Source organism: Megascapheus bottae, chromosome 17 (assembly GCF_031878675.1).
Source record: "Megascapheus bottae isolate mThoBot1 chromosome 17, mThoBot2.hap1, whole genome shotgun sequence".
NCBI lineage: Eukaryota > Metazoa > Chordata > Mammalia > Rodentia > Geomyidae > Megascapheus > Megascapheus bottae.
The window spans coordinates 393,458-420,798 of NC_143525.1; the positions used below are offsets into that span (position 1 = coordinate 393,458).

Here is a 27,341-nt window from a genome sequence, read left to right on the forward strand (position 1 = left end):
ATTGGTCGAGCGAAGAGGACGCCCGCCACGGGGCCCCGGCGATAGGTGGAGAAGCAGGAGGAGGCGGGACTCGGGAGTACCCGCCCCGTAGAGCAGAAGTTCCGGGACCATGGAGTCCTGGCGGAGCCTCTCCCCTCAAACGAACTTAGGTTTCACCACTTGGAGAAAGAGGCTCCAAGGGCCTTTGTGTCCCTAGATGTGACTTGGCCATCCTCACCACGGAGCCCTCGTTTCTGCTCGGGCGCCAGTGCCCCTCCCTGCCCCGCTCTGTCCGGCTAAAACAGACCCGTAAAAACTACAACTCCCAAGTCGCCTCGCGCGGAGCTCGACCTGCGGGAGTCAGGTGGGGCAGGTCAGGTGACTGCGGGCCCGCCTCGACACTAGTCCACCCGGCCGGGGGGAGCTCCGTACACTCCCAAGCCGCCTCTGGCGCGAGGTTTTTGCGTCCGGTGAGATCGGTCCCCGAGCCCGCGAGGCTCTCAGGTGAGCTTCGGCACGGCCCAGGGCCTTCCCCCAATTCCCCGAGCAGACCCTTGAGACCCAGGGACTGGCCTCACGCCTCGGCGGGCAGCCTGCTATAGGTCAAACCCAGCTCCGCCACCCCGGACTCCTGGGGCCCTGACGACTACTCCATGCCCAGATGCCTGGACAGCCCCGGATTGAAGGGTGGGGGTGTCGGTGCATGAAGGCGGGGACACCGGCCAGGATGCGAGGATGATGTGGGTTGCTCTCCTAATTTCTTGCTCCGCTGCCTCCTGAAGCTGGGCTGGAGAGTTTGCAAGTTGCGGTGGAAAGGCGAGATGCCCAGAGGACCATTCCCAGGAGCTCCTGCTGACTTGTCCAGTGCTGGGCTCTGGGGATTTAGGCAGGAGAAGACGCTCCACCTTTCTTCCCTCTTGAGTTCTTAGACTGGAGGAAACCTGGACCCTGCACTGAGGAAAACATTAATCAATGCCTTGTGACTCTTGGTAAGTATGCTGAGCGATCACATTACACCATTCCATCATTATTTCTCAATGTTTTTTTTCATAAAATTTTACTATGAAATGTATTGAAAAAAGAGATAGCAATATGAAAACATTCACATATAGTGAAAGCTAAAGACTAAGATACATGTGTCAATGAAAAAGTCTTTTATGATTGTTGTCCTTAGTGTACTATGTTGTCTCTCATCTCCTTTGCTGTCCCTTGGTTATCTCATATTGGTATAGTATCTCACCTTGTTATCTGATTTATTGAATTTATTTGTATTTGGATATTTGAAATTTGATAGGGAAGGGGGGAAAACTAAGACGGGTGGGGGGGTGTGGGGGGGGAGGGATACCGGTACCAAGACATGTGAAAGGGTATCAATGTATGTGAATTAATGCACCTTCTATCTGGCAAATATCATGTAACCCTTTTACTAATTACAATAAAAAAAATTAAAAAAAAAGAAAAAGTCTTTTATGGCTATAGGGAATTAACTGCCACTGAAAAGGGAGAAACTAAAATTCAACTTCTGGCAGATAACTTTTGTTAGTTATCGATGCACTGATGTAATCTTAGGGAAATTCTGGGAAAATAAATGAGAAAGAGCAGAGCCAAATGAGATGAGGTTCATCTATGCCAACTCTGTCCCATGGCTTTTCATACTTGTGGAATTAGAACTTCCTCCATACACCAGGGCACAATGCTCTCATTCTGCTGACACAGAGAATTTGTTAACAAAACAAATCAATGTCATTCAGTTTCATTATTTTAGTAGACGCCATACAGTTACTAAATACTCATTAATAGGTCATCAAGGGAAAGACCAGCTCTAGACATTTAAATTAATACATAGCGTTCATTTTTTGTTCTGCATACGGATCTCACAGTCTCCAAAATAATAATTAAGAAACATAAAGTCTTGCATATTAAACTATGGGACAAATAAAGAGGGGTCAAGTAAAAATGATACATCAAAGTCAATCAATAGCTGTGGTCATAATGCTGGATAATTCTTGTATCATATATGTTGTTACTTCATTTCCATGCAATTCAAGTAAAGATAATGCCAGTTACCAAAAGTCAGTAAGAAAGATATAGATGGGGACCTTGAAAATAACAATAGGACTAACGTGCATAATTTTGGATTTATCATTATGTGTGTGTATGTGTGTGCATATGACTCAAGATTTACTGCTAGCTACAAAGTATAATGATTGCTATAGTCTATCCTCAGAAACTGTAGTCTAGGTGAAAGGATAAGTTGGCAATTTATGACACCATATTATTAAGCAATTAAACATGGGAGAGGGAAAGTAAATAATAGATTCCAATAATAAATAAGCCATATATCCTTCAATTCTAAGGAGATTTGTGTTTAGCCTAAGAATAATTGGGAATTATTGAAATGCTTTACAGAGTGGAAAAATCATAGTAATATTTTAAATTAAAAACTACCAGTGATCTAGAAGTTATGAGTTAGAAAAGTAGTGGTTCAGCTAGGAGACCTTACAAAGGGGAAACATGGAAAGAGTAACTAGAGGTAGTGTTTCTCAATGTTTTTATCTTTGTCAATCCACCCCCTTGAAACTTTTAATGCAGCTAATAAACTGTGTTTTACCACCCTTGGCAGCCATAAACCATTGTTGAATCCTACCTTTTTTTTTTTTTTCACATGCCAAGAGCCGATTTGTATTTTCTTTGAAAATGCATGCCTTGCATCTCTTTTTTTTTTTTTTTTTTTTTTTTTTGCCAGTTCTGGGCTTGCACTCAGGGCCTGAGCAATGTCCGTGGACTTTCTCAAGGCTAGAGCTCTACCAGCCTCAGCACCACTTCTGGCTTTTTTTTTTTTTTCTATGTATGTGGTACCAAGGAATCGAACCTGGGTCTTCGGGCATGCTAGGCAAGCACTCTACCACTAGGTCAAACTCCCAGCCCCAAATCTCTTTTAAGTTTAAATTCTATTCTTGTTGCCCCATTAAGAAGTAGGGGAGGTTAAGTAGCACTACCCTGCCTGTCTCCAGTGGCACATTCCTTGCCACATTGTTGTTATCTCTCCTGGAAGTTCAGATGGTGGGACAGAGAACAGACACGTCTAACCTGTCATCTGCACCCAGGCTGCTCCCAGGAGGCATGGAGGAGTAGCAGAGGTTTTGGAAACTATTGATAAGTGAGTGGGACCTGAAAGAGAGTTTAAACTCACATCAGAAAAACACACACCAGACAGAGCTCATTTTCACAAGGAAGTGCACTGTTTGTTTAGTGTTAATTTTTAAAGTTTCGATAAAAACGAAAAGCAAATGGAGGGGCTGGGAGTTTGGCCTAGTGTAGAGGGCTTGCCTAACATGCACGAAGACCCAATGTGAGTCCTCAGTACCACATATGTAGAAAAAGCTAGAAATGATGCTGTGGCTCAAGTGGTAGAGCTGTAGCCTTGAGAAAGCCCAAGGACAGTGCTCAGGCCCTGAATTCAATGCCCAAGATTGGCAAAAAAGAAAGGAAAGAAGGAAGGAAGGAAGGAAGGAAGGGAGGGAGGGAGGGAGGGAGGGAGGGAGGGAGGGAGGGAGGGAGGGAGGGAAAAAACTATATAAGTAAAAACTGTTAAAATACTGCTGTGGTAAATACATGATAACATCATCAAAATAATAAGTATACAAATTCTTAATGGGAAAATGTCAGCATATTAGTCACAGAAAATATTACAATAATTAAGATAGCCACTAAAGAAAGAAGTTGAAATTTAATTGCTGAAAAAATATAAACCAACACTACAAGGGCAATCAATAGTGATTGTAAAACTTCTAACTAGATAGTAACATACTAAGGAATTAAAATATCTCTTAGATGTTGAAGAAATTGGCTTTTAATCGAAATAATTTCCTTTGGAGAGAAAATAAATTGTATTATAGCTGTAAATGCATCCAGTTTTGAAATATTTTTTCAGAACAGATCTGTGAAATTGTTAAAATATGTTTTAAATTTGTAAAATAGATGCAGAAAAGGTAAAGTAAATCAAACCCAGGGGTTTGTGCCCTGCCACTAGGCCACATTCCAGGCCCAGTTGGGTTTTAGTCTTGTGTGATTATTGAATCTGAATTTTTTCAGCATTATAATAAACTTACTGATCAAAGCTTTTCTATCTGTCCAGACTGTCTTATCCTTTGTGGTTGGGAGACTTTTGCAGACCCACAGTTTGACTTTCTGTTTTGCTTTCAGTAGAATTACAGAGGAGCTATTGGAGGGAAATGATACCAATTTAAACAAAAAAAAAATACACATTCTGTTAACTAAGCTACAAAAGACAGTTGAGGGAAAAAAAATAAGGCTTGTGTTCACTTCCTTTGGGTAGGACTTTGCACAACCCACTTAGTTGCTCTGAACCAGTTTCTCTATGTATCTCTCTCTCTCTATGTATCTCTCTCTCTCTATGTATCTATGTATCTCTCTCTCTCTCTCTCTCTCTCTCTCTCTCTCTCTCTCTCTCTCTCTCTCTCTCTCTTTCACTCTCTCTCACTCTCTCCCTCCCCCCCTCTCTCCCTCTCCCTCCCCATCCTCCTCTCTCCCTCTCTCTCCCTCTTTTTTCCTCTCTCTTCCTCCTATCCTGTCTGTCTCACACACATGCTCATACACACACATACATGCATACACACACACACACACAACACAAAGCTACAGTTCTACCACTTGAACCACAGCTTCTTAGTGGGTAATTTTCAATAAGTCTCATGGACTTTCTTGCCCAAGCTGGCTTTGAACCTTGGTCGTCAGATCTCAAACTTCTGAGTGGCTAGGATTATAGGTATGACCTACTGGTGCCCAGCTACAATTCTTTTCTGAACTTTCATAATGTTGTGGTTCCAGGTAGCATGTTTCCACGTGGAGCTGAATTGATTTCAATCTTAACATGAACTTCCCTTCCTGTTTGTTTTTTCTTCCTAGTTCTGAGAAATCAGAGAACATGATAAGGAATTTGCTGCTTATTTTTATCCTTTTTCCCCTGAGTCTCATAAAGAATTGTGGTAAGTTTTAAAATAGTTTGTCAACTTTGTAAAAATACATTTGTATATGTATATGTCTATATGTTAGCTATATAGTAAGTAACCTGGCCTGTTCATCAACATAGATTTAGCAGTGTAGTGTCCAGGCCACATGTGGTCTCCCTGCCTGTCTCCCTGCTTGTCTGCCAAAGATGTGGTTCTTCATAGAGTTGGCCTTCTGTATATACTCAAAGTCAACAGTTGGGTTTTTTCCCCCCCAGAAAATAGAATTTACTTGCAGGGCCATACATTCAACATTTTTTATATACAAACACTAGTGTAATGTTAGAGGACAGATAAAAATCTTTGAGACTTTCTCCTTTCCTTCAAAAGCATGTAAAACAGGGGTTCTCCACTGAAAGTGATTTTGTTTTACCCAGAGACATTTGACAATGTCTGGAAACATTTTTGTTTATCTCAGAATTGAGATGAGAGTGATCATGGTAGGGGTAGGGATAAGTTTGCCTGTCCTCTAATAGATCAGAGATGCTACTAAACATCCTAGAGCATCCAGGACACTCATGAAATAATAGCCAGGCTAGTCATCACCTCTTCCTGGCAGGCAGAAAGAAGGGGAAGAAGGTGGCAACTGCCATTCTAGTGTCTCCACTCAGAAATGCCTGCCTTAGGAACTTCTTTGTGAGTGTGTGTGTGTGTGTGAATGTGTATATGTGTATGTATTATGGGGCTTGAACTCTGGGCCTGGGCATGGTCCCTGAGATCTTCAGCTCAAGGCTACCACCCTTGAGCCTCAGCCCCACTTCCCATTTTCTAGCGGTTAATTGGAGATAAGAGTCTCATGGTCTTTAGTGTCCAGGCTGGCTTTGAACCAAGATCCTCAGATCTCAGCCTTCTGAGTAGCTAGGATTATAGATGTGAGCCACTGTGTCAGGCTTGCCTTAGAAACTTCTAATCATAAAAAAAAAATCTTTTTCTCCTCATCCTGTCAACAGTTGTTAAAGTCAGACTGTATAAAGAATACCTGCTGTTGCTGCTACCGCTATGGACCTTGCTCAGAGAGCTGTGGGTTCTAGGAGATATTGGGAAAGCAAATTAGATAACATATTGTTTACCTTTGGCATCTGACTGGCATCACCTTGTAAGAGAAGAAAACCTTTCATTTACAGAAGAGCCAAAGAATAGGTTACAGCTGGTCCTGTAGGGATAGGAGACCACACTGATAGCATAATTTGCATACCTTGTTAGAAGACCTTTCCGGGTTCTGTGTTATTGTAGTAGTTCTTCTGCTATCCTGGAATTCTTTCCAGAACTGTGGTTAACACTCAGGAGTGTCAGCCCCATTACTTTGATCATTACCTTGGTTTTTGTTCAAAAACAAATATGCCTTAAAACCTTGATTAAAGATTTCAAGTAAATCTGATACACATAATACTACCCTTGCATGTATTTCCCAAAGCCAGACACATTGCCTATATCATTCGAGTTGCCTGGCTTCTTGAATCTCTGAGGAAGCAGTAATTATCGGGTCATCTTTTCCAGGTTTGTTAAATAGCTGTCATGTTAGCTAAAAAGCACTAGTGGCTCACACCTGTAATCCTAGCTACTCAGGAGGCTGAGATCTGAGGATCAAGGTTGAATCTAGCTCAGGCAGGAAAGTCCCTGAAACTCTTTATTGCCAGTTAACCAGAAAAAAAAAAAGCCAAAAGTGGAACTGTGCCGCAAGTGGTAGAGTGCCACCTTGAGTAAAAGACACACACACACAAACACACTAGCAGAGAAAAAGATCTATCTTGTTACTTTGCAGTCACTATTTATGGATAAATTATTTCTGTGAGAAGAACAGTTCTTCCAACCATGGGGCCTAGTGTTTCTCAATAGGGAATCCCAGGGCATCCCTCTAACCCTGCTGGCTTGTCCCCTCTGGGACTAAGGCTAGAATGTATGTGTATCATGTTAAAGTCACTTTAGCAGGGCTAATGATCTACCATCAGGAAATAACAGAAAATCCAACCACTTCTCAGTTACACAGAGGATAAATTGAGATCAGACCAGGTAGAAGGCTTTCCCTAGATTTGTAGAGCTAGAAAGTGACAAAGCTGTATTTCTACCCTATCCCTTTACCCCCTTTGCTGAATGCCCCTATTAAAGAGTTAGTAGAAGTATAAAATCAAGTGCCTGGAGTGGGATATCTAGCCCCCTTCTGCTGTAACTTACATCTGATAAACAAAGGTTTGAATCTTGACTCAATCCAGGAGGGAAACTAGAGTGCAGGGGCCCAGTCAGCCAGGGACTTCCATACTCAGACAACCTCAATCTGTGTCGTGCCAAGCTGGAACAGAGATACGGTCCAGAGCCTCCTAGTGGCTTCAAGCTTATGACCACTTTGGGAGATAAGTTCTCTTCCTGGAAGTATCCAGGCAGAGAAAGAAGAACTACTGGGTAGGGATATAGCGAAGGAATCATCAGAGGAGGTTGAATTAGGTAATTTTCAAGTTTCTTTCTAACCTGAGCATCAGATCTTCATCTTCTCCATTTAAAGGGTCTGGGCAGATGAAAGCTCAGCCTCTGTCCCTATAAGGAGTTGAGTTTGTTTTGTTATTGTTGTTGTTGTTGTTGGGTGTTTTGTTGTCAGTTATGGGGCTTGAACTCTGGGCCTGGGCACTGTTCCTGAGCTCTTTAGCTCAAGGCTACCACCCTACCACTGGAGCCACAGCGCCACTTCCCATTTTCTAGTGGTTAACTGGAGATAAGAGTCTCAGGGACTTTAGTGTCTGGACTGGCTTGAACCGCAATTCTCAGATCTCAGCCTCATGAGTAGCTACGATTACAAGTGTGAGCCACTGCGCCCGGTGGAGTTGAGTTCTTGCTCCCCTACTTAGGGTGCCCTTTTCCATCCCAGTCAACGTTCATGATCATGATCTAGGCTATGGGTAATCCAAAAGGCTAGGAAATAAGGGAGATGAGACTGGCAGGTTTGGCATCAGGCTTTTATCACACATGAGAAAGGGACAAGAACTAGGAAGTGGGCTACTGAAAGAACACAGGAATAGCTCAAGGTAACCCAGTCATGTTCTGTGACAAGAATACTCTGAGTTATTTCACTTAACAATATGTTATAATCCACTTCTTTCCCTTGATTTTTTTTTTGGCGGGGGTGGGGGGAGAATTTGTTCATTTGTTTGTTTCTGTGCTGGGTTTGAACACAGGGCCTCTTACTCTCCCTTGGCTTTTTTTTTTTTTTTGGTTGGTTGTTGGACTTGAACTCTGAGCCTAGACACTGTCCCTAAGTTCTTCAGTTCAAGGCCACAGCACCACTTCTGGTTTTCTGGTGGTTAATTGGAGATAAGAGTCTCACAGACTTTAGTGCCTGGGCTGGCTTTAAACAGCAAGCCTCAGATTTCAGCCTCTTGAGTAGTTAGGATTATAGGTATAAGCCACTGCACTCAGCTCCCTTGGCATTTTTTCTTTTTCTGTCATCTAAATCTGCCACCTCCACATCCAGTGATCTACTTTTTTTCTCTCTTCCTCTTTTTTCTCTCCTTCCTCTTAATTCTGTTCTTCCTTCCCTCTTTCTTCCTCCTTTTCCTCCTTTTCTTTGTCTTCTTCCTCCTCTTCCTTTTGCCATGTATACTAATCACGCACTCTTCTGGCTCCAGATTCAAACTAGTTTCCTAAAACCAAACTTGCTTCCTCTTCATCCTGAGGGCCTATTTGTCTCAAGCTCACACTTCAATGACATAAGAAATACCTGCTAGTGAAACTGTAATCCTTGTCATTCTCCTCCAGTCTCCTGGCAGACTCATAGAAAGGATAATATATTGGTTGAGGTAAATAAGGAGAGGAGCCCAAAGGGTTATTTAGAAACATGTTAGCTGGGCCTAGGCATCTCTGAAAATGCAAGGATGGCCTGAACCAGTTCTTTGTGCTGTTTTCACCCTCAAAAATAGAGACCTCTGAAGCCGGGATCGTGGCCTAGTGGTAGAATGTTTGCCTAGCATGAATAAAGACATGGATTTGATTCCTTTGTACTACATACACAGGAAAAACAAGAAGTGGTGCTATGGCTCGAGTGGTAGAGCTCCAGCCTTGAGAAAGCCCAAGGATAGTGCTGCTCAGGCCCTGAGTTCAAGCTGACAAAAAAAATAGAGACCTCTGAGCTATCTGCCTGAAGAAGTAGTTCTAGTCCACCATGTACAGAACCAAATGGTGGCTGGAATCCTTTGTGATCATTTCTGGGCCCTATGGTTCTCAGACTCTCTGAGTAACTGGGTAGCAATTACTTAGAGCCTGTCAGGAGAAAAGGATGCCACCGGCGTCATCCTCACTGTCTGGCAGTGGATAGGGAAAGCACATACGGTGGTCTGGACCATATGTCTGGTCCCTCATGGAACCTCCAGCCCTTCCCCCATGCCCCCCTTTCAGCATGCGTGCCTGTGTGTGCATGTGCATGCGTATATGTGTGTGTGTGAATATGAATGTGAGTAATGGGACTCAAACTCAGAGCATCACACTCTTAGCTTGAGCCACAGCTCCACTTCTGGCTTTTTAGTGGTTAATTGGAGTTAAGAGTCTCATAGACTTCCCTGTCCCCACAGGCTTCAAACCTTGATCCTCACATCTCAGGTAAGAACCACCAGGGGCTCTTTCCTCTTTTCATCTAGAAAATAGGACTGTCCTGTAAGTCAGGGTTCGTGAGTTCATATATCAGAGACCTCCTTCTTGCTTCTCATGGGCTGAACTCTCTGAAAGGATAACTCATGTCATTGACTTGGTCCTTCCAGAGTCTACTGTCAGCCTCACTGTCCCTCCTGTTGTGAAGCTGGAAAATGGCAGCTCAAGCAATATCAGCATCACCCTTGGGTAAGTTCTCTCTAGTTTTTATTTTAGATATGATACTTTTGCCTCTTAGCTATAGACAGGCCATTTAGATAGCAATGAAACTAGCCTGAAGCTACCAAGCAGGTGCCTAGATTACGACACTGAGCCTGTGAGAAAAGAGGAAAAGGACACTGCTTTTCACTAAGACATGAGCTCCTCTGAAGTACCAACCATCATTGCTGAGGTCATTGCTAAAGCAAAACTGACTTCAATGGGGAAATTCCACTAGTGCTACTCATGGCTTGGCCTTTATTGGTAGAGTGTTGTTTGCTGACACCTACTGGTTTTGATGTGACAGCAGTTTCTACCTTGTGCAGTGTTCTGCTTCTCTTGGTGTACTTCAGTGGTTCATCCTGTTCATACCTCTCAGCTGTAAGGCTGCTCTGAGCTGAACACCTGGAATTCCTTCCTTTTTTACATCTGTATCAAAGATCAAATCATACTCTGGCCTCAAACCAATATTTCAGCTCCCAGGCACCATCACCAGCCTCCAGTTCCATTCCCACATCCCAAATCTATATACCCACCCACATGGTATAAATCATGAAAGTCACCCTTTAACTTGCACTCTTCTCTTTTCTGACTCCCCTCTGGCCTCTAAAGTAAATTCAAGCCTGTAAGCCTATGGGTTATTCCTAGAAGGCTTCTCTTCTTTCATTCAAATATTGACTTTCTTGTAATACCCTGCCCAAATCTAACCCTTTTGGGGAAACCTTTCCCACTAGAGCAAGGATCCATGGGCCTGTTCATCTCTAGATGCCTCTACTATTATTCACAGCCAGTGCCATCTTCTCATGTTCAAAAACACCTGTTCCTCAAGGTTAAGCATGCAGCACTTCCTGCTCCTAATTGCTAGAGAAATGAAGGTCCCAGAAATGATGTCCAGAGGTTGGTTAAGGTTTCATTGGACCCTACTTTCCCTCAGTAATTAGACCCTTGTCTTTCACAGGCATCCATTAAATGCAACCTTAGTGATCACTTTTGAAATCACGTTTCGTTCAAAAAATGTAACTATCCTTGATCTCCCTGATGAAGTAAGTAACAAATCTTAATTGGTGAGTAGAGAAACGCTAGTAGACAAAACAAGAGCCGTGGAAATAAATGACCTAGATGTAAGGTCTGCTGAAAGGAAACCCCACACAGTTCACGAGAAGAGGGTTTATTGTGTGAGGAGAGAGCAGCTGCCCAATGGAGTCGGGTGGAGCAAGAGGAGGTTATGGAGAGAAGTGAGAGATTATATAGTAGGAAGGTTGTGGCCACAGCGGAAATGGATGTGATCTCAGAGGATGGGGAAATACCTCAGATTGGGAGGCCTCCCACTGCCCCCAGGCATGCCAGTTGCTGCTAGGCAGGGATTTTCAGGGTGCAGGGGGAGAGAGCCAAGGGAAGAAGTAATTTCTTCCAGGCAGACCTAACACTAGACTGCCCTTTTGCCATCGTTCTAGAAGTCTGTGGGTTTTGTCTTTGTTGGTCTTTTTGGGAATTAATGTTTTTGTGTTATATAGTTTGGATTAAGAAGGACTAGCAAAATGAATGCAAGACTATTAGGATGAATAATTCCTAGAGATCTGTTGTAAACCATGGTGACTTCAGTTAGTAGTAAGTTTTTTGTGGAGTTTTTTGTTTTGTTTTTCTTTTTGGCCCGTAATGGGGCTTGAATTTGAGGCCTGGGCACTGTCCCTGAGCTTTTTTATTCAAGTCTAACAACTGTACCACTTTGAGCCACAGCACTACTTCAAGTTTTTAGATGGCTAGGTCTCCTGAACTTTCCTGCCCAGGCAGACATTATCAAACTGCAGTCATCAGCTTTCAGCATCCTAAGTAACTAGGATTACAGGCTTGAGCCACCAGGCCCAGCTTACTTACCTATTTGTTTCTACCTTGCTTCTGTCTTACCAAGGATGTGAACTATTATTTAACTACATAAAAGACTACTATAGATTGAAATTGGGGATTTAGCTCTGTGGAAAAACACTTGCCTGGCAAGACCCTAAGTTCATTCCTCAACTCTATAAAACAAAATAAAAGTAAAAAGACTACCATAAGGAAGAACCCTCTCAAGATTAATAAGAAATTAAAATCATGTTAAGTAAAGTAAGTCAGGCCTAGAGACAAAGGACACATGGTTTCTCACATATGTGGAAATCAGAATTATTTTATTAACTTATAGTTATGTAAGTAAATACTTCGGAGGATACACAAATGTATCAAATGGTCACAGTCCCGAATAAAAACCAGAGAATGGGTACTTGAAAGTGGAGTGGGAAGTAGGATCAAGGAAAAGGAGGTAGAAGAGTGAAGGGGGAAAGTGCAGTCATAAAAAAAAAAAAAAAATCAGTGCATAGCTAAAAAAAATTAAGATTCTGAATGAGTTTGGGAATGATGAGGTAGAATAATGAGAAGGATGACAGTGATAAAGATGCATTGTATTCATAAACTGCTTTGTTAAATGGCAACTCCTCTATACAATTATTTAAATATAATATATTTTAAAAACAAGTTGAACACAAGTCAGTTTAGGATGAATATTTGTGGATGTGTATTACATTGCAAGGTAACAACAGTTAATTTTATGGTATACTATGCAGTTACACACCACAAATGCCATTTTGGTCAGTGAAGAATAGCATGTAGAATAATGGTCCATTACGATTCCTTGTGTAAAAAAGATACAAACGGGGTAGGGGGAGGGAAATGGGGACCAAGGCATGAGAAAGGGTATCAATGTTTGTGAAGTAATGCATCTTCTATCTAGTGATTATAATGTAACCCTTCTATTAATTACAATAGAAATATATGAAAAAACGAAATTAAGGGTACTTTAATAAAATGTGATTTGACCACAAAAAAAAAAAAAAAAGATATAAACACAGAAAACAGGGAGTGGGGCTCGGCTCAAGGGCAGGGCAGTAGCCTTGAGGTGAAGAGCTCAAGGATCAGCACCCAGGCAGAATTCAAGCTCTATGACCCATCAAAAAAAAAAAAAAGCGACAGTCATTATCATTTCACTGTACCTTGTTTTGGTCAATTTCTGATTGATTCATTCCTGTCTTGATCTAAAGGGATTTAGTGGCAACATACAAAATTGCAAACAATATTGTAAGCAAACTCTGTTTAAGAGGGGAAGAAAATGAGGTGATAGGAAAAGGAAAGAGCCAAGAATAATACTGCCAAAAATGTAACTTCCGGGTCAGTCATGGTGGCATGCCTGTAATCCAGGCTACATGGGAGGTTCAAAGCTAACTTGTATCCAAAAAGTAACTAGCCAGGCACAGTGGATCAAACCTATAATTCTAGCAACCTGGGAGGTGGAAATTGAGGGGCTAATGTTCCAGACCTGCCTGGACAGGAAAGTTCTTGAGACTCCATCTCAATCAGTGTATAAATGTGGTAGCATATACCTGTCATCTGAAGCTACAGGGAAGCAGAAGTGGGAGGATCGCAGCTTAGGCTCCCCAGGCATGGAGCAAGACCCCATCTTGAAAATAACAAATGTAAAAAGTGAGTAGTAGAATGGTTCAAGTGATAGAGCACCTGCTTAGCAAGCATGAGGCCCCAAGTTCAAACCCTAGTACACACACACACACACAGACACACACACACACACAGACTCACACACATACACACACGGGGATGAGAAGTAGCCACGAAGAACTGGAGTGTAGCTTGCCTAGCAAGTGCAAAACCCTGAATTCAATCTCAAGTATTGAAAAAACAAAAAGTGGCTTGCAAAACACAGACTACAAACTGGACTCCATTTCCATTGCCAAAGCCTCCCATTTTCTGGAGCTTAAGATTGAAAACTAAATGCCTGAAGGATTCTCATGAAAGAAGCCACTATTAGCCTGGCATGATTGCATGACTTGTAATCCTAGCACTCAGTAAATAAAGGCAAGAGGATCTGGAATTTGAGGCCATCCTGGGTTATATAGTGAGTTCCAGGTTAGCCTGAGCTGCATAATGAGAGCCTGCTTCAAAAGCAAAAAAGAAAAGCTGCTACTGCTGTCTAATGAGCCATGTCTTCATGGTCACGGGTCATCTGATGAGTTGAGGGTGGCACCCTGCGTATTACCCAGGAAGCAATGGAGATTGAAGGCAGGAAACAGACGGGTCAATAAAGATACCATCTTGTTGGACCGGGAGTTTGACTTAGTGGTAGAGTGCTTGCCTTGCAGGCACAAAGACCCAGGTTCGATTCCTCGGTACCACATACATAGAAAAAAGTTGGATATGGTGCTGTGGCTCAAGCGGTAGAGCTCTAGCCTTGAAAAAGCCCAAGGACAGTGCTCAGGTCCTGAGTTCAAGGCCCAGGACTGACAAAAAAAAAAAAGATACCATCTTGCTTTCTGTTGCTCTGCATGAGTATCAAAAGGAATGATTTCAAGATTTGATGTCACTGACAGGCCTCAACACCTGTTTCCCATAGTTAAGACATTAGATAAATATTGGATGGAAATGAGGATGAGAATGTTGGCCTTGTGGATGCATGTCTGCCTCTTCTGTTTTGCCACATGGTAGGCAAGCCATACATGGAAGGTACCCTTTCATGGGCATAGAGGAGCCTAATAATGATGAAAGTAGCAGTGATACAGGTGGTGTGATACAGTTGTGACATGACATACTCCACCTGCCATGTGCCAGTTCTGTTCTATAAGCTTTATAGAAGTTGTATTGGCCCTGTTGAAGTTGATTCTTGGCGCTATACTGTCCCCTAGAATTTACAGATGAACTCATAGCTAGTGAGAGGAAGAAAGCCATCCCATTACTCCTGTCCATTCTCCATTAGCTAGGAGAGGGCCTGATGACCAGACTGCAGTACTGAATGGAACGCCAAAGAGAAGGGCTGGGAAGCAGTGGTCAAGTTGGTTGGCTGGCCCAATATTTCTGCCTTTGATTAGTAAGCTCTTGGAAGGCAGGGACCATGTGTGCTATATTCTCAGCCGGGAGCCAGGCACTTGGTTTGATAGATGCTCAATAATTGCATATAACCTCAGCTCAAAGTCATTCTTCTTAACAGGTTGTAGTGCCTCCCGGAGTGGCACGTTCTTCTTTTGAAGTAACATCTCGAAGTGTTGGACAAGTGACAGTTCATCTGCATGGAAATCATTCCAACCAGACCAGGTAGGTTGGCCTCTGCCCCTGCCTCTGTGGCCCATACATGATGGGAAGGGAGGCTGTGCTGAGCACAGATATAATACACTAGGGTTTCCTTCAGAACCCTAGCCTCTACTTACCCCATTCCCATATCCCTTCTAGCCCAAGGATACTCTTCTTAGTGATCCACAGCAATGCTATTAGGATCATAAACCAGGTGATTGGCTGGATCTACTTTGTGGCCTGGTCCATCTCCTTCTACCCTCAGGTGATCAAGAACTGGAGACGGAAAAGGTAACCTGCTGAGCCAGACTTGCAACAGTCTCAAGTGGGGTGGTAGGATGGGCATCTTTCCTGCCCTTCTGAAAGAGCAGTCCCTACAGGAAATATGCACAGGAGCTAAAATAGGACTTCCAGTGGTAGACCTCTAGTCCCTTGCCCAGTTTAACCCCATTCTGTGGAAGCAATGATATGGCACTTCCCCACTAAGCAAAGAATGGGTTGCATGGATCCCAACTTTAGCCCTGGAAGACCTGGTATTCTGTCATGCAGCCATCAGCTCTGGACACTGAGCCACTCACTGGGATATTATAGCTAGAATGAAGGTGGTCCTGGCTGTAGATACTCTGGCCTCTTAAGGAACTTTGTGTGGAAGACGCTGCCTTCCTTGAAGGAAGCCTTTAGAACTCTGCGGGGAGAAAGAAAAGGCGCTAACTGGCTCTTAAGAGGTCATGGTTGGCAGAATACTGGTGTCTAACATCTATAATCCTAGCTACTTAAGAGGATGAGATTGGCGGATCAGTTTCAAGCCAGCCCAGGCCAGAAAAGTCCTTGAGGTGCCAGGAGCATGGCCTAGTGGTAGAGTGCTTGCCTAGCATGCACAGATCCCTGGGTTTGATTCCTCGGTACCACATACAATGAAAAAGCTGGAAGAGGTGCTGTGAGTTCTAACCTTTGAGACTTTTACCTCCAATTAACTACCAAAAAGCCAAAAGTGGAGCTGAGCTCAAGTAACAAAGCACTAGTCTTTGAGCAAAAAAATTCAGCGGGGCCAGGAGTTTAGCCTAGTGGTAGAGTGCTTGCCTAGCATGCATGAAGACCTGGGTTCAATTCCTCTGTACCACATACATAGAAAAAAGCCAGAAATAGTGCTGTTGCTCAAGTGGTGGAGCTCTAGCCTTGAGAAAGCCCAAAGACAGTGCTTAGGCCCTGAGTTCAAGACCCAGGACTGGTGAAAATTCAGGGACTGTGCCCAGATCCTGAGTTCAAGCCCCAGGACTGGCAAATAATAATAACAATAATAAGTGGGGGAAAGCAATGAGTTGAATGACACCTATAGTGGAACAAGACCTAAGGATAGTATTCTTCCCTGTGTGCTAAGAGCTCTGTCTCCTCCCTTCCCAGTGGTCTCTAGCCTCACCCCTGCCCTGTTTCTTCCCTCTGTCTCCTGCCTACAGTGTCATTGGCCTGAGCTTTGATTTCTTGGCCCTGAACCTGACTGGCTTTGTGGCCTACAGCGTGTTCAACATTGGCCTCCTGTGGGTGCCCTATATCCAGGTACAGCATGGCCCATCCTTTACAGTCTACCAGAGCCACTCAGTAACCAAGCTGCCTTCACCTCCCATGTTCCTCCTTTCCCCTAACAGGAGCAATTTCTCCAGAAACACCCCAATGGCGTGAACCCTGTAGATATTAATGATGTCTTCTTCAGCCTGCATGCAGTCACTCTAACCCTGATTGTCATCCTGCAGTGCTTCCTATATGAGGTGAGGGATGAGCCAGTATTCTCCCCATCCTACCCACATGCCACTGCTACCTTCCATTCAAGGGAAGATGTGGAATCCTCAGAAAGGAAACATTCACTCATTCAGCATCTCCTTCCTGGGCTTATGAAATGGGCCAGACCCTGAACTGACCACGTCTTGGGGGAAGGACATAGGAGAGGCAGTGTGGAGCAGGAATGGTTGAGGTGGACAGCTAGTAGAGGAGCCCAGTCAGGAGAGAGGATGGCAAAGAAAACACTTCTAGTAATCCAAGGGTGAGTGACGATCCCATGTTAAAGGGGAAAGGGGAGGGGAGGTCATTTTTCATGGAGAATAGAACCATGAGGCTGAGGAGCATGTGAAAGGAACTATGAGCAGGTAATTGTAGCTAGTATCAGAGTATCAGGGGAGGGAGGCTGGTTTCCAAAAGGCCAGGAGCAACCAGGGTTCAGGTTATTGGAGGAATATGGGTTTTCAGCTGGGAAGGCGTCATTAGGAGCTATCAATGTTTCAGAGGACTCTGGAAATGCCAGCTTTGATTTCACTCTTCCATCCTGTATCCCATCCTTTACACTGTGAGGAGTGGGGATTACTTGGCTTCCAAGAAGATTCTTAAACTTCCTAGGTTGTCTTACCTTTGCTGTGACACTCTAGAAAAGATGGTCTACTTTGGGATCTATGTCAGAAAAAGGCTGAGATAGAGATACAGAATTCAGAGACTGCCGGACTCCATGCAAGTCATGGAACACAGGTGGATGCCAGGCCTCCAGATTAAAATCAACAACTCTAACCTCATTCAGTGTACTCAGGATGAGCTCTGAATGAGAACAAAAGGTAGATGGAGGCAGGAGAATCCATGATAGATAGAACAGGAAGCCTCAATAATGTTTTGTTTTAATGGAGTCTGTCCTGGGAACCCAACACCTTATCCAAGCCCAGGTCTTTGATCTAGACAGAGTAAGGATCTCTGTACCTGCCAGAGGTCACTCACACAGGCTGGGTCAAGGCTACCTCTAGCTCTTACACCATCCCCTCCTGAGCTCCCACAACAGCCTCTGTGCCCCCATCTGCAATACCTCCTCCATCTCTCATCCTCAGCGAGGCAACCAGCGTGTGTCATGGCCTGCCATTGGCTTCCTGGTGCTCTCATGGCTCTTTTCCTTCATCACCATGGTTGTGGCTGCAGTTGGAGTGACCACATGGCTACAGTTTCTCTTCTGTTTCTCCTACATCAAGCTTGCCATCACGCTGATCAAGTATGTTCCACAGGTACTTCAGAGCCTTCCTGCATTTGTATATGGCTGGTCGGTGGTGTAAGAGATGAGAGGTACTCAGCCTGGGCCCTGCTCTCATTGGGCAGCTTGCTGCTTGCCAGAGAATGGAGAGTGGAAAGCTGTGGTGGGTGCCAGTGAAACTAGACTGGCAGAATGCTGCTGAGTGCTGCTCTTGCCTTGGAACTGAGTCACATACACGTCAGTGGAGGTTCAGGTCTCACGTACAGCTGAGACAGTGACTTGGTACACTGTTACCTTCTCTGCCCTTCTGAGTCTTTGCTAATAACTGTGGTTTTCACACACACACACACACTGCCCATTTCCATTTAAAAAAAATAATGACCACCACTGAAAACAGGAAGGATCAGTTGAGGGAGGGGTGTTGAGGACTGTGGCCATGGGAGAGCCTTAAAGCCCCTTCATATACAAGTCCTGACAGTCCTACCCAGGCCTCAGGTAATATGTCTGCCCCAGTACCCACAATGACTAAGGTCAAGAGGCTTGTATGACGTAGCTGTCATTACATATTTCCACAACAAACATAGGGCCTATTTAACTTCTTCCTTGTGAGAAGGTTCCTGTGTTCCCAAGTTCAGGAAGGAGAGCATTGGCTGGAAGCACAGCTATCTCTAAGGGAATGTAGAGGTCAGTGGATGATGAAGGGTGCCCCAAACTAGGACACAGGATGGCAGTTTGAAGCAGCCTAGGCAGGAAAGTTCATGAGATTGTTCTCTCCAGTTAGCTCAGAAAAAGCCAAAAGTGGTGCTGTAGCTCAAGTGGTAGAGTGCTAACCTTGAGCAAAAGAAGCTCAGGGACAGTCCTCAGAACTCAAGCCCTGAGTTCAAGCCCCAGGACTGGAAAAAAAAACAAAAAGAAAGGTGGAGCTGTGGCTCGAGTAGTAGAGCACCAGCCTTGAGCAGAAAAGCTAAGGGAGAGTCCTGAGTTCAAGCCCCCCAGAACCAACACACACAAATCTTGGAAGCCAGGTTGTGAGGACTCTGTGGAGTGTCAGACCCTGCGTATGGAAAGCTTAGGAGTAGGAGCCTGGGAGGCAGAAGCTCACAAAGGAGACATTTGGAATTATCTGGGACTGGGAAAGTAGCAAGTATGGGAAGCCAGAAAGAGGGCTGGTGCTCCTCCCTCCATTAGAGATAGAAGAGGCAGTGGTAGAAGGGAGGTCTTGCTTGGCTTGGATACAGGCTAGACCATGAGACATCCACATTGTTCCCTTGACCGACGCTTGCCAGAGCCCAAAGGACACCGTGTTCTTTGGCACTAAGGCCCTAGCCCTGAGTGGGAGCCTTCAGTGCTGCTCTTGTTTAGAGTGGCAGTCACAAGGCATGAAAGGCAGGCAGCAGCCCAGCCCCCTCACAGCCCTCCACATATCCATCCATCCCACCCAGGCCTACATGAACTTTCACTATAAGAGCACGGAGGGCTGGAGCATTGGCAGCGTGTTCCTGGACTTCATTGGAGGCAGCTTCAGCCTCCTCCAGATGTTCCTCCAGTCCTACAACAACAGTAAGTCAGCCTGACAGCTGCCCCTACTCAGTGGGTGGAGGTATGGGGTGGGTCTGGGCTTCCTGAAATTCCTTCCACTGCCCCCAGCCAGGGATACACCCTTCTCCTCCAGCAGCCCTGCAGCCTAAGGATCTTATCCCACCTCTCAAAGAAAGACTTACCAAGGGTCCTCGGCAGCTGGAAGACTTGTGGTTCCCAAGCCGGGTCCCCTCTACTGGTGCTGCAGCTCTCAGGCACTGTTGGCTAAACCTAGTGTGTCTTCCTTCCCCACCCCTTCCCCCATTAACAGACCAGTGGACGCTGATCTTCGGAGACCCAACCAAATTTGGACTTGGCATCTTCTCCATATTCTTCGATATTATCTTCTTCGTCCAACACTTCCTTCTGTACAGAAAGAAACCGGGGTACGACCAGCTGAACTAGCACTCAGAGAACCACCACTGTAAAGAGCCAGGGCCTGGGTCCCAGAGGGGAAGGCTTCACTCACTGAAGGCCAGAGAAGCAGCAGGCCGTGTGGCATGGTCCAGCATGCCACAGAGAAGCACTCTCTTCCTTGGGCCAAATGCCTTAAATACAACCACCCTGCCTTCACCCAGGCCACTCCTGGGGCCTCAAAGGACCCTCCCTCTGGGGCAGACACCTGACTCTGCTCTGAGACTGAAAAGCAGACCTCAGGTGGTCCCTTTCAACCTCCTCAGAGGTCCCAGAGGCCCTCCTGCATCTTGATGCCTCTCTTTTCTTTAAGGCCTCAGGCAGCATATACAGATCCTGACAGCCGTTCCAGGCCGAATAGGACCCTAAACTTGCAGCCGAAGGCCTTGCCCCAAACAGCTCTTTCTGGGAGCAGCTTGAAGGGCTGACCTTGCCGCTGGGAGAGCCAAGGGCACTTTGCTGCCACCGCTGTGTTTACAGGAATCAAGCAGCCAAGGGCTTTGGCAAATGGACTCAAAGGTGCTGGTGGTGGAGGGGCAAGGACTGTGGGACTAGGCCTTGGGCTCCTTTCTCTGAAGGACACACTCCTGAAACTCATTCTGCATAACTCACAGCTGCAGTCACAGGTGGCCCAGAGCAGGCACGGAGATACCTGCCAGACAGGCTCTGAACTGGATTATGCCCAGTGCTCTCTCTGGATATTAGTGTTAGCCTGCTAACTCAGTTTGACAAGGGATATTTCAGAAATGGCTTGCTCTTCCCTGCCTTCACTTTCCTAGTGATTTTGGAGCCCTGTCTGAGCATACCACTGCTCCTAACTTAGCACCAGCCTGTGCCTTAGAGACCTGCCCACCTGCTACTTGGTGATAGCAGCTCCCCTGGGAGGGGAGGGCAGGCCCCCTCCCTTTGATTTTCCCAGACACCTAAGACTTCCACATCTTGGCCTCAGAAAAATTGAACCCACCTCAAACAATGGGTATGCCCAACCTCGATCTTAAACCTCCTTCCTTCCCTCTCCAGCTGATTCCTCCCTGGGGTGGAGGGACGGGAGCTGGAATGTGCCTTGTATGATGTGCATTTACCAATCTACTCTTTTTTTACAAGTACCTGTGCCTTTTTTAAAATTGCCTTTTGTGTCCTATTTGGATGGGGTCCATATCCATGATTAAAGCTTAGCTTATTTCCTTTGTGCACGCTGAGTATGCTAAATACAGAAGGCAGCTTCATCAGCCGAGCCAGCCTTGTTCACATCATGTAAAAGAACAGGTAGGGCTGTGGAGTTCACTGACCAGAAGCAGCTGCATTCTGGCCACCGAATTCATCAGGGAAGCCCCTGCCCTCTCAGACCCAGGTAGGTCTTACAGGTACAGTCTACCAGTATCAAAGTGTGCTACTCACATGTCAGAAGCTATGGCTGTGAACAGTTTGGAAGAGGGCATGACAGCAATGAAAACAGGGCCAGTAAGGGCTTTTCTTCAATCCAGTTGTAACAACTGTTAGAGAATTGCAGATCCATTTCCCTAGCGCAAGAGATTAGTCAGACCAAGCACAGACCCATTTTATTGGAGCCACCTAGTGGTTGGTGTGGACCTGTGTCTGGATGCTGTTACTGGCCCTGTTTACTTCCAGGCACTCTCCACTTGAGCCCCAGCTCCACTCTGTCTTGGAGGTAAGAGTCTTAAGGGTTTTCCTTCCCAGGCCTGGCACAGCCTCTCGCAAAGATACGATTATAAGCATGAGACACTGGTGTCCAGCCCAGTGACGTATAAAATGTATTGTTGGGCTGGGTATGTAGCACATACCTATATTCCCAACTATGTGGGAGGCTAAAGCAAGAGGATCCAAGAAGCCAGACTGGGTCTCAGACAGGCTGGAAAAGGCTAAGGATATAGCTCAGTGGTAGTTGTTTGCCTAGCTACGTGAGGCCCTGCGTGTGATCTCCAGTACCTAAACATGTTTGTATGCACATGTTTGTATGCACATATTAGCAAGGGGAGATTGTAAATTCTGGACTTAAAAAAATTCTAGCAGGCAAGGGAATGCTACAGCTTAAAACCCTAGCCTTTTTACATTCTAGACAAGTGTTTTGCATTGAGCTACATCTCAGGTCTCCCACATTTTCTTTACAGATCTGATTTGACAGTAGTAGACAGGACCAGGAGTAACAGCATCATTCTGGTAGGGAAAGGACCTAACCAGCCCTGTCCCTGTGAACATATGGACTTGCTTCCTTAACTGTGCAGTAATACTTATGAGTCTCAGGGGCAGGTAAGTGCCCAGAAGCCTTTGTGGGCAGAGGCTGACTCTAGATATTCAAGGCAAATTGTGAGCACTCCAGTTCTTCACAATGATACCCAAAACAATGCACACCACACTCCTTTTCACCCCAACCAGTGAAAGTGCACCCCATGCTTCAGCCTTGCCAAGTACAGCCTGTCACCTTTGAGGTTCAAAAGTAGCACTAGCCACATATTCCATTCAGAGGGTCCCAGGAATACTTGGGCTTTTCCCCAAGCCAGGAGGAGAGGGCAGCCATGTGAAACATCTAAACACTTGTCTCAATCCACCCTTAAACCTCCCTAATCTCATACCTCAGTAAAGATCCCTCGTGAATATCATCATTTATTGAGCACAAGATGTCACGTGGAGGATAGCAACATACTGCCCCATTTGCACATTAACCAAATTAAGGCTTGTTCATATGCAAAGAGGAGTGGCTCTCAGATGTGAATTAGTAAGCTAAATTCAAAAGTGGAATTGGCATTTTCCAAATAGATAAAAAACACTTTGTATCAAAGTTAGGATTTAAAAAATACAAAAGTTAAATCCACAGGTGAAGAGAAAAAACAAAGGCAATCCTGAGAGCTGCCCAGAAATGTCAGCTCTGGAACTCATCTAAATCCTGTAAGCAGACAAACCCTCGGGAGGCCAGCACCCATGAGAGGAGAGGAGGTGTCCAGAAGCCCACACACCTCATCCAGTTCAATCTTCCTAGTAGCTCTGGTACTGTGTGAGTCTAGCCCGGGTTGTGCGTGTGGGAAGTAGTGTACCAGGGAAGCATGCATCGCGCGCACTGTGGAATTAACATGGCAGGACCAAGCCCAGCAGCCAGGACAAGCAGAAAAGTGGCCCCACTTGGCATTTCCCAGCTTTGTCAACTCTCAGGTGTTTCCTGTTCACCTGGGCACTGCTGTGGCTGTATCTAGTCATTGCAGATGCACAACCACTCAGCTTCAGGCCCTGATTTCCAATCCTCAGTGTCCAAGGGAAACTGCTGCTCCCAGGGCTCAGACTTGGGGTAAAAGGGGAAGAAAGGGTGCCCTCAGCCTGGGGATCAGCTGTCACCCTTCTGAGCTGAGACCCAGCATACAGAAGCCAGGAAGGAGGCAGAGCAATGGTAGTGGTCACTGTACAAACAGGCAGACAGGGATATATCAAGGCCAGCTGCTAGGACAACATGGACTGCTGCACGGCCTTCTGCAGCGACTGCCTTGTCACCAGCAGGCGCACCACTTCTTCAGAGCGCTTGGTGAGCCGCTTCCGGGCCTGGTCATGTGTCACCATGGTCATGTCCCAGCCATTAACCTGGTCCAGGGAGAGAACACAATACCTCAGCTCCTTGAAAGCAGAGGCCTTGGGGGTGGAGGGAATCAGGTCATCTAAGCAAAACCCCATGCTATCCCCAGCCTTGAAAGTGCCCAGCATTAGAGCCAAACACACAGTAAAACCAAGCAATGCCAACATAGCTTCTAAAACTGCTTTGGTGAGTCCCTCCCCATGGAAGTCTGGGCCAGCTCCCCCATCCCAAAAACTTTAGCCAATCAACAAACCCTATTTTCCTCCTTTGGGATTCCAGTTACCTGCATGATCTTGTCTCCAATCTGCAGCCCAGCAATTTCTGCAGGACCTCCTTCAGATACCCGTGTGACATAAATGCCCTGGAAAGAGACAACTCAGGTAAAGCTCTGTAGCCCCAGGATTGGCCCCTAATCCACAGGGCAGACAGAGCCCAGCAAGCCATATCACAACCCTTTGTCATTGTGTCCACCCTTTTCCTACCTCTCTTCTCCCTCTACCGCTCAGCAGATGCACCTTATGTTAAGCTACCAGGATGCTCTAACCTTCTGTTCCTCCTGGCTATCTGAATCAGGCCTTCATAAGACTGGGAGGCTCACTATTTACCCCCACTTATTCCACTAGACCATCCACTAGACCTTCTTAGGACCATCTAAGATAAATAAGGTCTGCTCCTTACAGGTAGGCATAGGAAGAAAGCCACACCACCTCCAACTCTGACCCACATAGTCCCCCGTCCCTCTCACCTTGTCTGTCTTATCTTCTGAGAAGGGATTCTGGGAGGGATCCTGGTCAATCCCACCTCCGATGCTGAAGCCAAGGATTAAGTTCTCACCTTGGCGCAGCTTGTGAATTTCAACTCTTTGCTGCCAAAGAAACAAGTTACAGGTAGGTGAATGGATAGAGGATGAATGTGGTCTGCAGCAGCAGGCTTTGCCAAGTAATAAGGCCCAAAACCCTTTGCCAGAATCCAGCTGTCTGGATTGGCCTGGGAGTCTGAGGATTTGGAACCCAAAGGAGCCACATGGACCTACCCACATAAGTCCTCTACCTTTAGCCTTCCCACCCCTCTCCTCTCCCAGCCTTGGTCAGCAAATATTGAGCTTCTCTAAGCCCAGGAGCCAGAGTGCTGTAGCTACCGTGGAGAGGATGTGTATTTTTCTGGAGAAGGCACACAGGGAAGGAGGGGTTAGAACCTAAGAAAAGCCAGACATCTTGCCTGAGGCAGCTCAGGTTGCTGAACCAGCCCCTAGAAGGGTAAGGAAGTGCTTGGGAAAAAAAATGGAGAAGGTAACGAATAGCATTAAAGAGAAAAAAAGGGGCTTCCTGGCCACAGGGAAGCAGACCCCAGGTGCAGTAGGTCCATGTTTATGAGACCTGACTGTACAGCACAGAATGCAGGATTAGTACGTAAGGTGAGGGTGAATGAGTGAGGCTATGGGCTGTGGCCCGAGACTGGTCATAAATGGAATCTCCTCAAGCCCTACTGTGCAGTGTGGAAGACACTATCCTATGGCTTTCCTACCACGCTTTGGGGCACAGGATCCCCAACCTGTGCGGGCTCCTTCCAGACACTAGATGCTGAGAGCCAAAGCAGATTATCCTCAAAGTTTACACAAGAAGAGAAAAAAGCAAAAGGTAGTCCTGAAAAGGCTTCGCAAAGGAGGGATTATTTGTACCAGGTCTGGTGGGGGGAGGAGGGCGGGGGTGATGCCTGACCTTGGTCTGAACCTAGTGGAGTTCAAGGAGTCAGACTAAGGCAAGGCACAACCACATCTGATCTGACCACTCTGGCAGTCAAAGAAACGGATGTCTCATGGGTAGGATGCAGAAGCCACAGGACATGAGCTGCTTAGAAACTGGGATCCACAGACTGGGGACTACCCAAGGAGGGGAGGAGTCCAGTCATCTGGCCAGGCTGAATGCTATACTCAGAAAAGGTGGAGTTGGGAGTATCAGAGCCATGTACAGGTATCCAGAAGGCAAATCTATGGGGCCAGAGTCCAAAGGCCAGACTAACTGTAACATTCTCAAAGATGAACTATACATAAACGAGGGCAGGAAGGGGGAGAAAGCAACCCAACCCCATCCACAGTCTAAGACACAAGAGGCCAGACCCTCACACCCACATACTGACATGCTCCTCGTGTTAGAATTGGAGGGTTGTGGTTCTGCAACTTTGAGGGAGACCCTGGGACTGGCTGTGACATGAAGGGAGGCACAGAAAGCCCCATCCTGAATCCCACTCACCCAAAAAGTGACATTTCCAGACCTATTTCAATACACCTTCACACCCCCAAGGTCAGGAGAGAGGGTTCTGTCACTGGCTTGCTAAGGAAAAAAAAAAAATGGTGGCAAAGTCCTCTCTGGCTCCTCACTTATACACCCTTTTTCACCAGTTAAGGAGCAAATTTGCAACAGCTATGAATCTGGAAAAGCCAGGCAAACTCCAATACAACTCAGAAGCTGGTCCAGCAGTACTTTCTCTTAGACCAAGCTTGAGCTTGTGCTCTAATCTCACTCCTATTAGTTCTACCTTTATCAGTGACTGTTTCACCCCCACCCTCCTGAGACAGAAACAGCTAGTCAGACAACACTTCCAGTCTCCCAGACAACAGGGTTGGGACTTTCTCTTAACCCTGTGCCTGCTGGACATTTTCCCCCCAAGGTCTAAAACTTCTGCACAGCAGAGTAGGTTGTAACCCAAGTTCTTTCTAGGGTTTTGTTTATGGTTGGGCATGAACTGCTTTCTCTGGGGCTCAGTACCCACCTCTGCCATAGGCTGAGGCCCTTTCTGTCACTCTGACATCCATATCTAACGCCCAAGCCTCCCTTCTCTTCTTTGCCTATTCTAATAGTACCCAGTAACGAAGCAAACCGGAGCTGACCTCAAAGGGTCTCCTCATGCGTCAAGCGCCAGGCGTGGAACCTCAACTTTGCCCCGAAGGACTGGGGAATCCAGAAAAAGTTCGGAAAAGGATCGAAACAGCTGTAAGGCTATTTATTCTGGGGTAGGCCATGGGTGGGTCCCCATAACCGGGTCAGACCAGAAGCGGGAAGGAGATGCTAGAGCCGTCCCCGGCCAGGGTCCCCAGTCAGCGGCCCCCTGACCCCGCCACCATCCCCCCGCCACCTCCTCAAGCCACCGCCCCCTGTCCCCCGCCCCCACCAGTGCCCCCCATCCCCGGCCCCCCTCCCCCCGCCGGGCGGCGGCGCAGGAAGCGCTTCCTCATTCCAGAGGCGGCGACTCACCGCCGCCAAGCCAGCGCCGCCCCCCGCGGCTGCCGGCTGAGAACCGAGGCCCGGAACTGGGAAACTCCTCAGACTCGAGACCTCCGAGGCCCTTCTCCTTCCTCCTCCCCGCCTCGGCCAACAGAAGAGCCCGCCGGCGGCGGCAGTGCCAAGGGGCCGGCTCCGCCGCGGGTTCGGGATGGCCCTGGGTCCCACCCACAGGTTCCGGGGCTGGAGAGACTGCACGGCAGCCCCAGCCGGGCGGGAGCCCCGAGCTCGCACCCCGGATCGCACGCGGGAAGCCCACGCCCAGCGCCCTGTCAGCTGGCTGGGACGTCCGTTTACCGCTCTGCGCTGTGGGGCACGCAGGACGAGAAGGAACCCGCGCGGGCGCACTCACCACCACGGCGGTGACCGGCTGGCCGGGGACGTAGGACATCTCGACCCCAAGCCGGGAGCCGAACGCCACTCAGGGAAGCCCGGCCCGAGAACGGCCAGGGCCGCGCCCGCCCCGGCTAACAAAGGCGGCTGGGCTCGGCCCGCCCCCTCGTGAGGACTCCGCCAGGCTCCAGCCAATCGGGGGCCTCAGCGGTGTCGGCCTTCGG

General features: G+C 46.6%; 2 protein-coding genes across 4 annotated transcripts; one reads left to right on the plus strand and one right to left on the minus strand.

The window, feature by feature from the left end:
• The first annotated feature begins 97 nt into the window (after window positions 1-97).
• On the plus strand, window positions 98-21,120 carry Ctns (cystinosin, lysosomal cystine transporter). 3 transcript variants are annotated; one of them, XM_090349322.1, is made up of 13 exons: window positions 98-483; window positions 762-968; window positions 4,909-4,988; window positions 9,749-9,827; window positions 10,795-10,879; window positions 14,863-14,966; window positions 15,102-15,233; window positions 16,397-16,496; window positions 16,586-16,705; window positions 17,801-17,971; window positions 19,380-19,497; window positions 19,787-19,901; window positions 20,243-21,120. In XM_090349322.1, exons 2-13 carry the CDS (start codon window positions 952-954, stop codon window positions 20,355-20,357), a joined length of 1,236 nt encoding a protein of 411 aa, XP_090205448.1. In that variant the 5' UTR covers window positions 98-483; window positions 762-951; the 3' UTR covers window positions 20,358-21,120. The 3 variants fall into 3 exon arrangements, with proteins under 3 accessions (XP_090205448.1, XP_090205450.1, XP_090205449.1); XM_090349324.1 differs by having other exon boundaries at window positions 19,787-20,335; XM_090349323.1 differs by lacking the exon at window positions 98-483 and having other exon boundaries at window positions 538-968.
• A 1,413-nt stretch (window positions 21,121-22,533) lies between these two features.
• Window positions 22,534-27,270, minus strand: Tax1bp3 (Tax1 binding protein 3). The gene is made up of 4 exons (XM_090349325.1): window positions 27,137-27,270; window positions 24,252-24,371; window positions 23,790-23,867; window positions 22,534-23,514 (listed from the first exon to the last, which is right to left on the minus strand). The coding sequence occupies exons 1-4, from the start codon at window positions 27,173-27,175 to the stop codon at window positions 23,377-23,379; spliced, it is 375 nt and encodes a 124-aa protein (XP_090205451.1). The 5' UTR covers window positions 27,176-27,270; the 3' UTR covers window positions 22,534-23,376.
• Window positions 27,271-27,341: the final 71 nt, after the last annotated feature.

Excerpts from the sequence above, each read along its gene's own strand:
- Ctns (XM_090349322.1), top strand. Across the intron at positions 9,828-10,794 it reads AATATCAGCATCACCCTTGG|GCATCCATTAAATGCAACCT; the intron begins GTAAGTTCTCTC and ends TGTCTTTCACAG. Across the intron at positions 16,497-16,585 it reads TGTGGGTGCCCTATATCCAG|GAGCAATTTCTCCAGAAACA; the intron begins GTACAGCATGGC and ends TTCCCCTAACAG.
- Tax1bp3 (XM_090349325.1), bottom strand. The coding sequence starts at position 27,175 with ATGTCCTACGTCCCCGGCCAGCCGGTCACCGCCGTGGTG. Across the intron at positions 24,372-27,136 it reads AGCCGGTCACCGCCGTGGTG|CAAAGAGTTGAAATTCACAA; the intron begins GTGAGTGCGCCC and ends TTTCTTTGGCAG. Across the intron at positions 23,515-23,789 it reads TTGGAGACAAGATCATGCAG|GTTAATGGCTGGGACATGAC; the intron begins GTAACTGGAATC and ends TCCCTGGACCAG.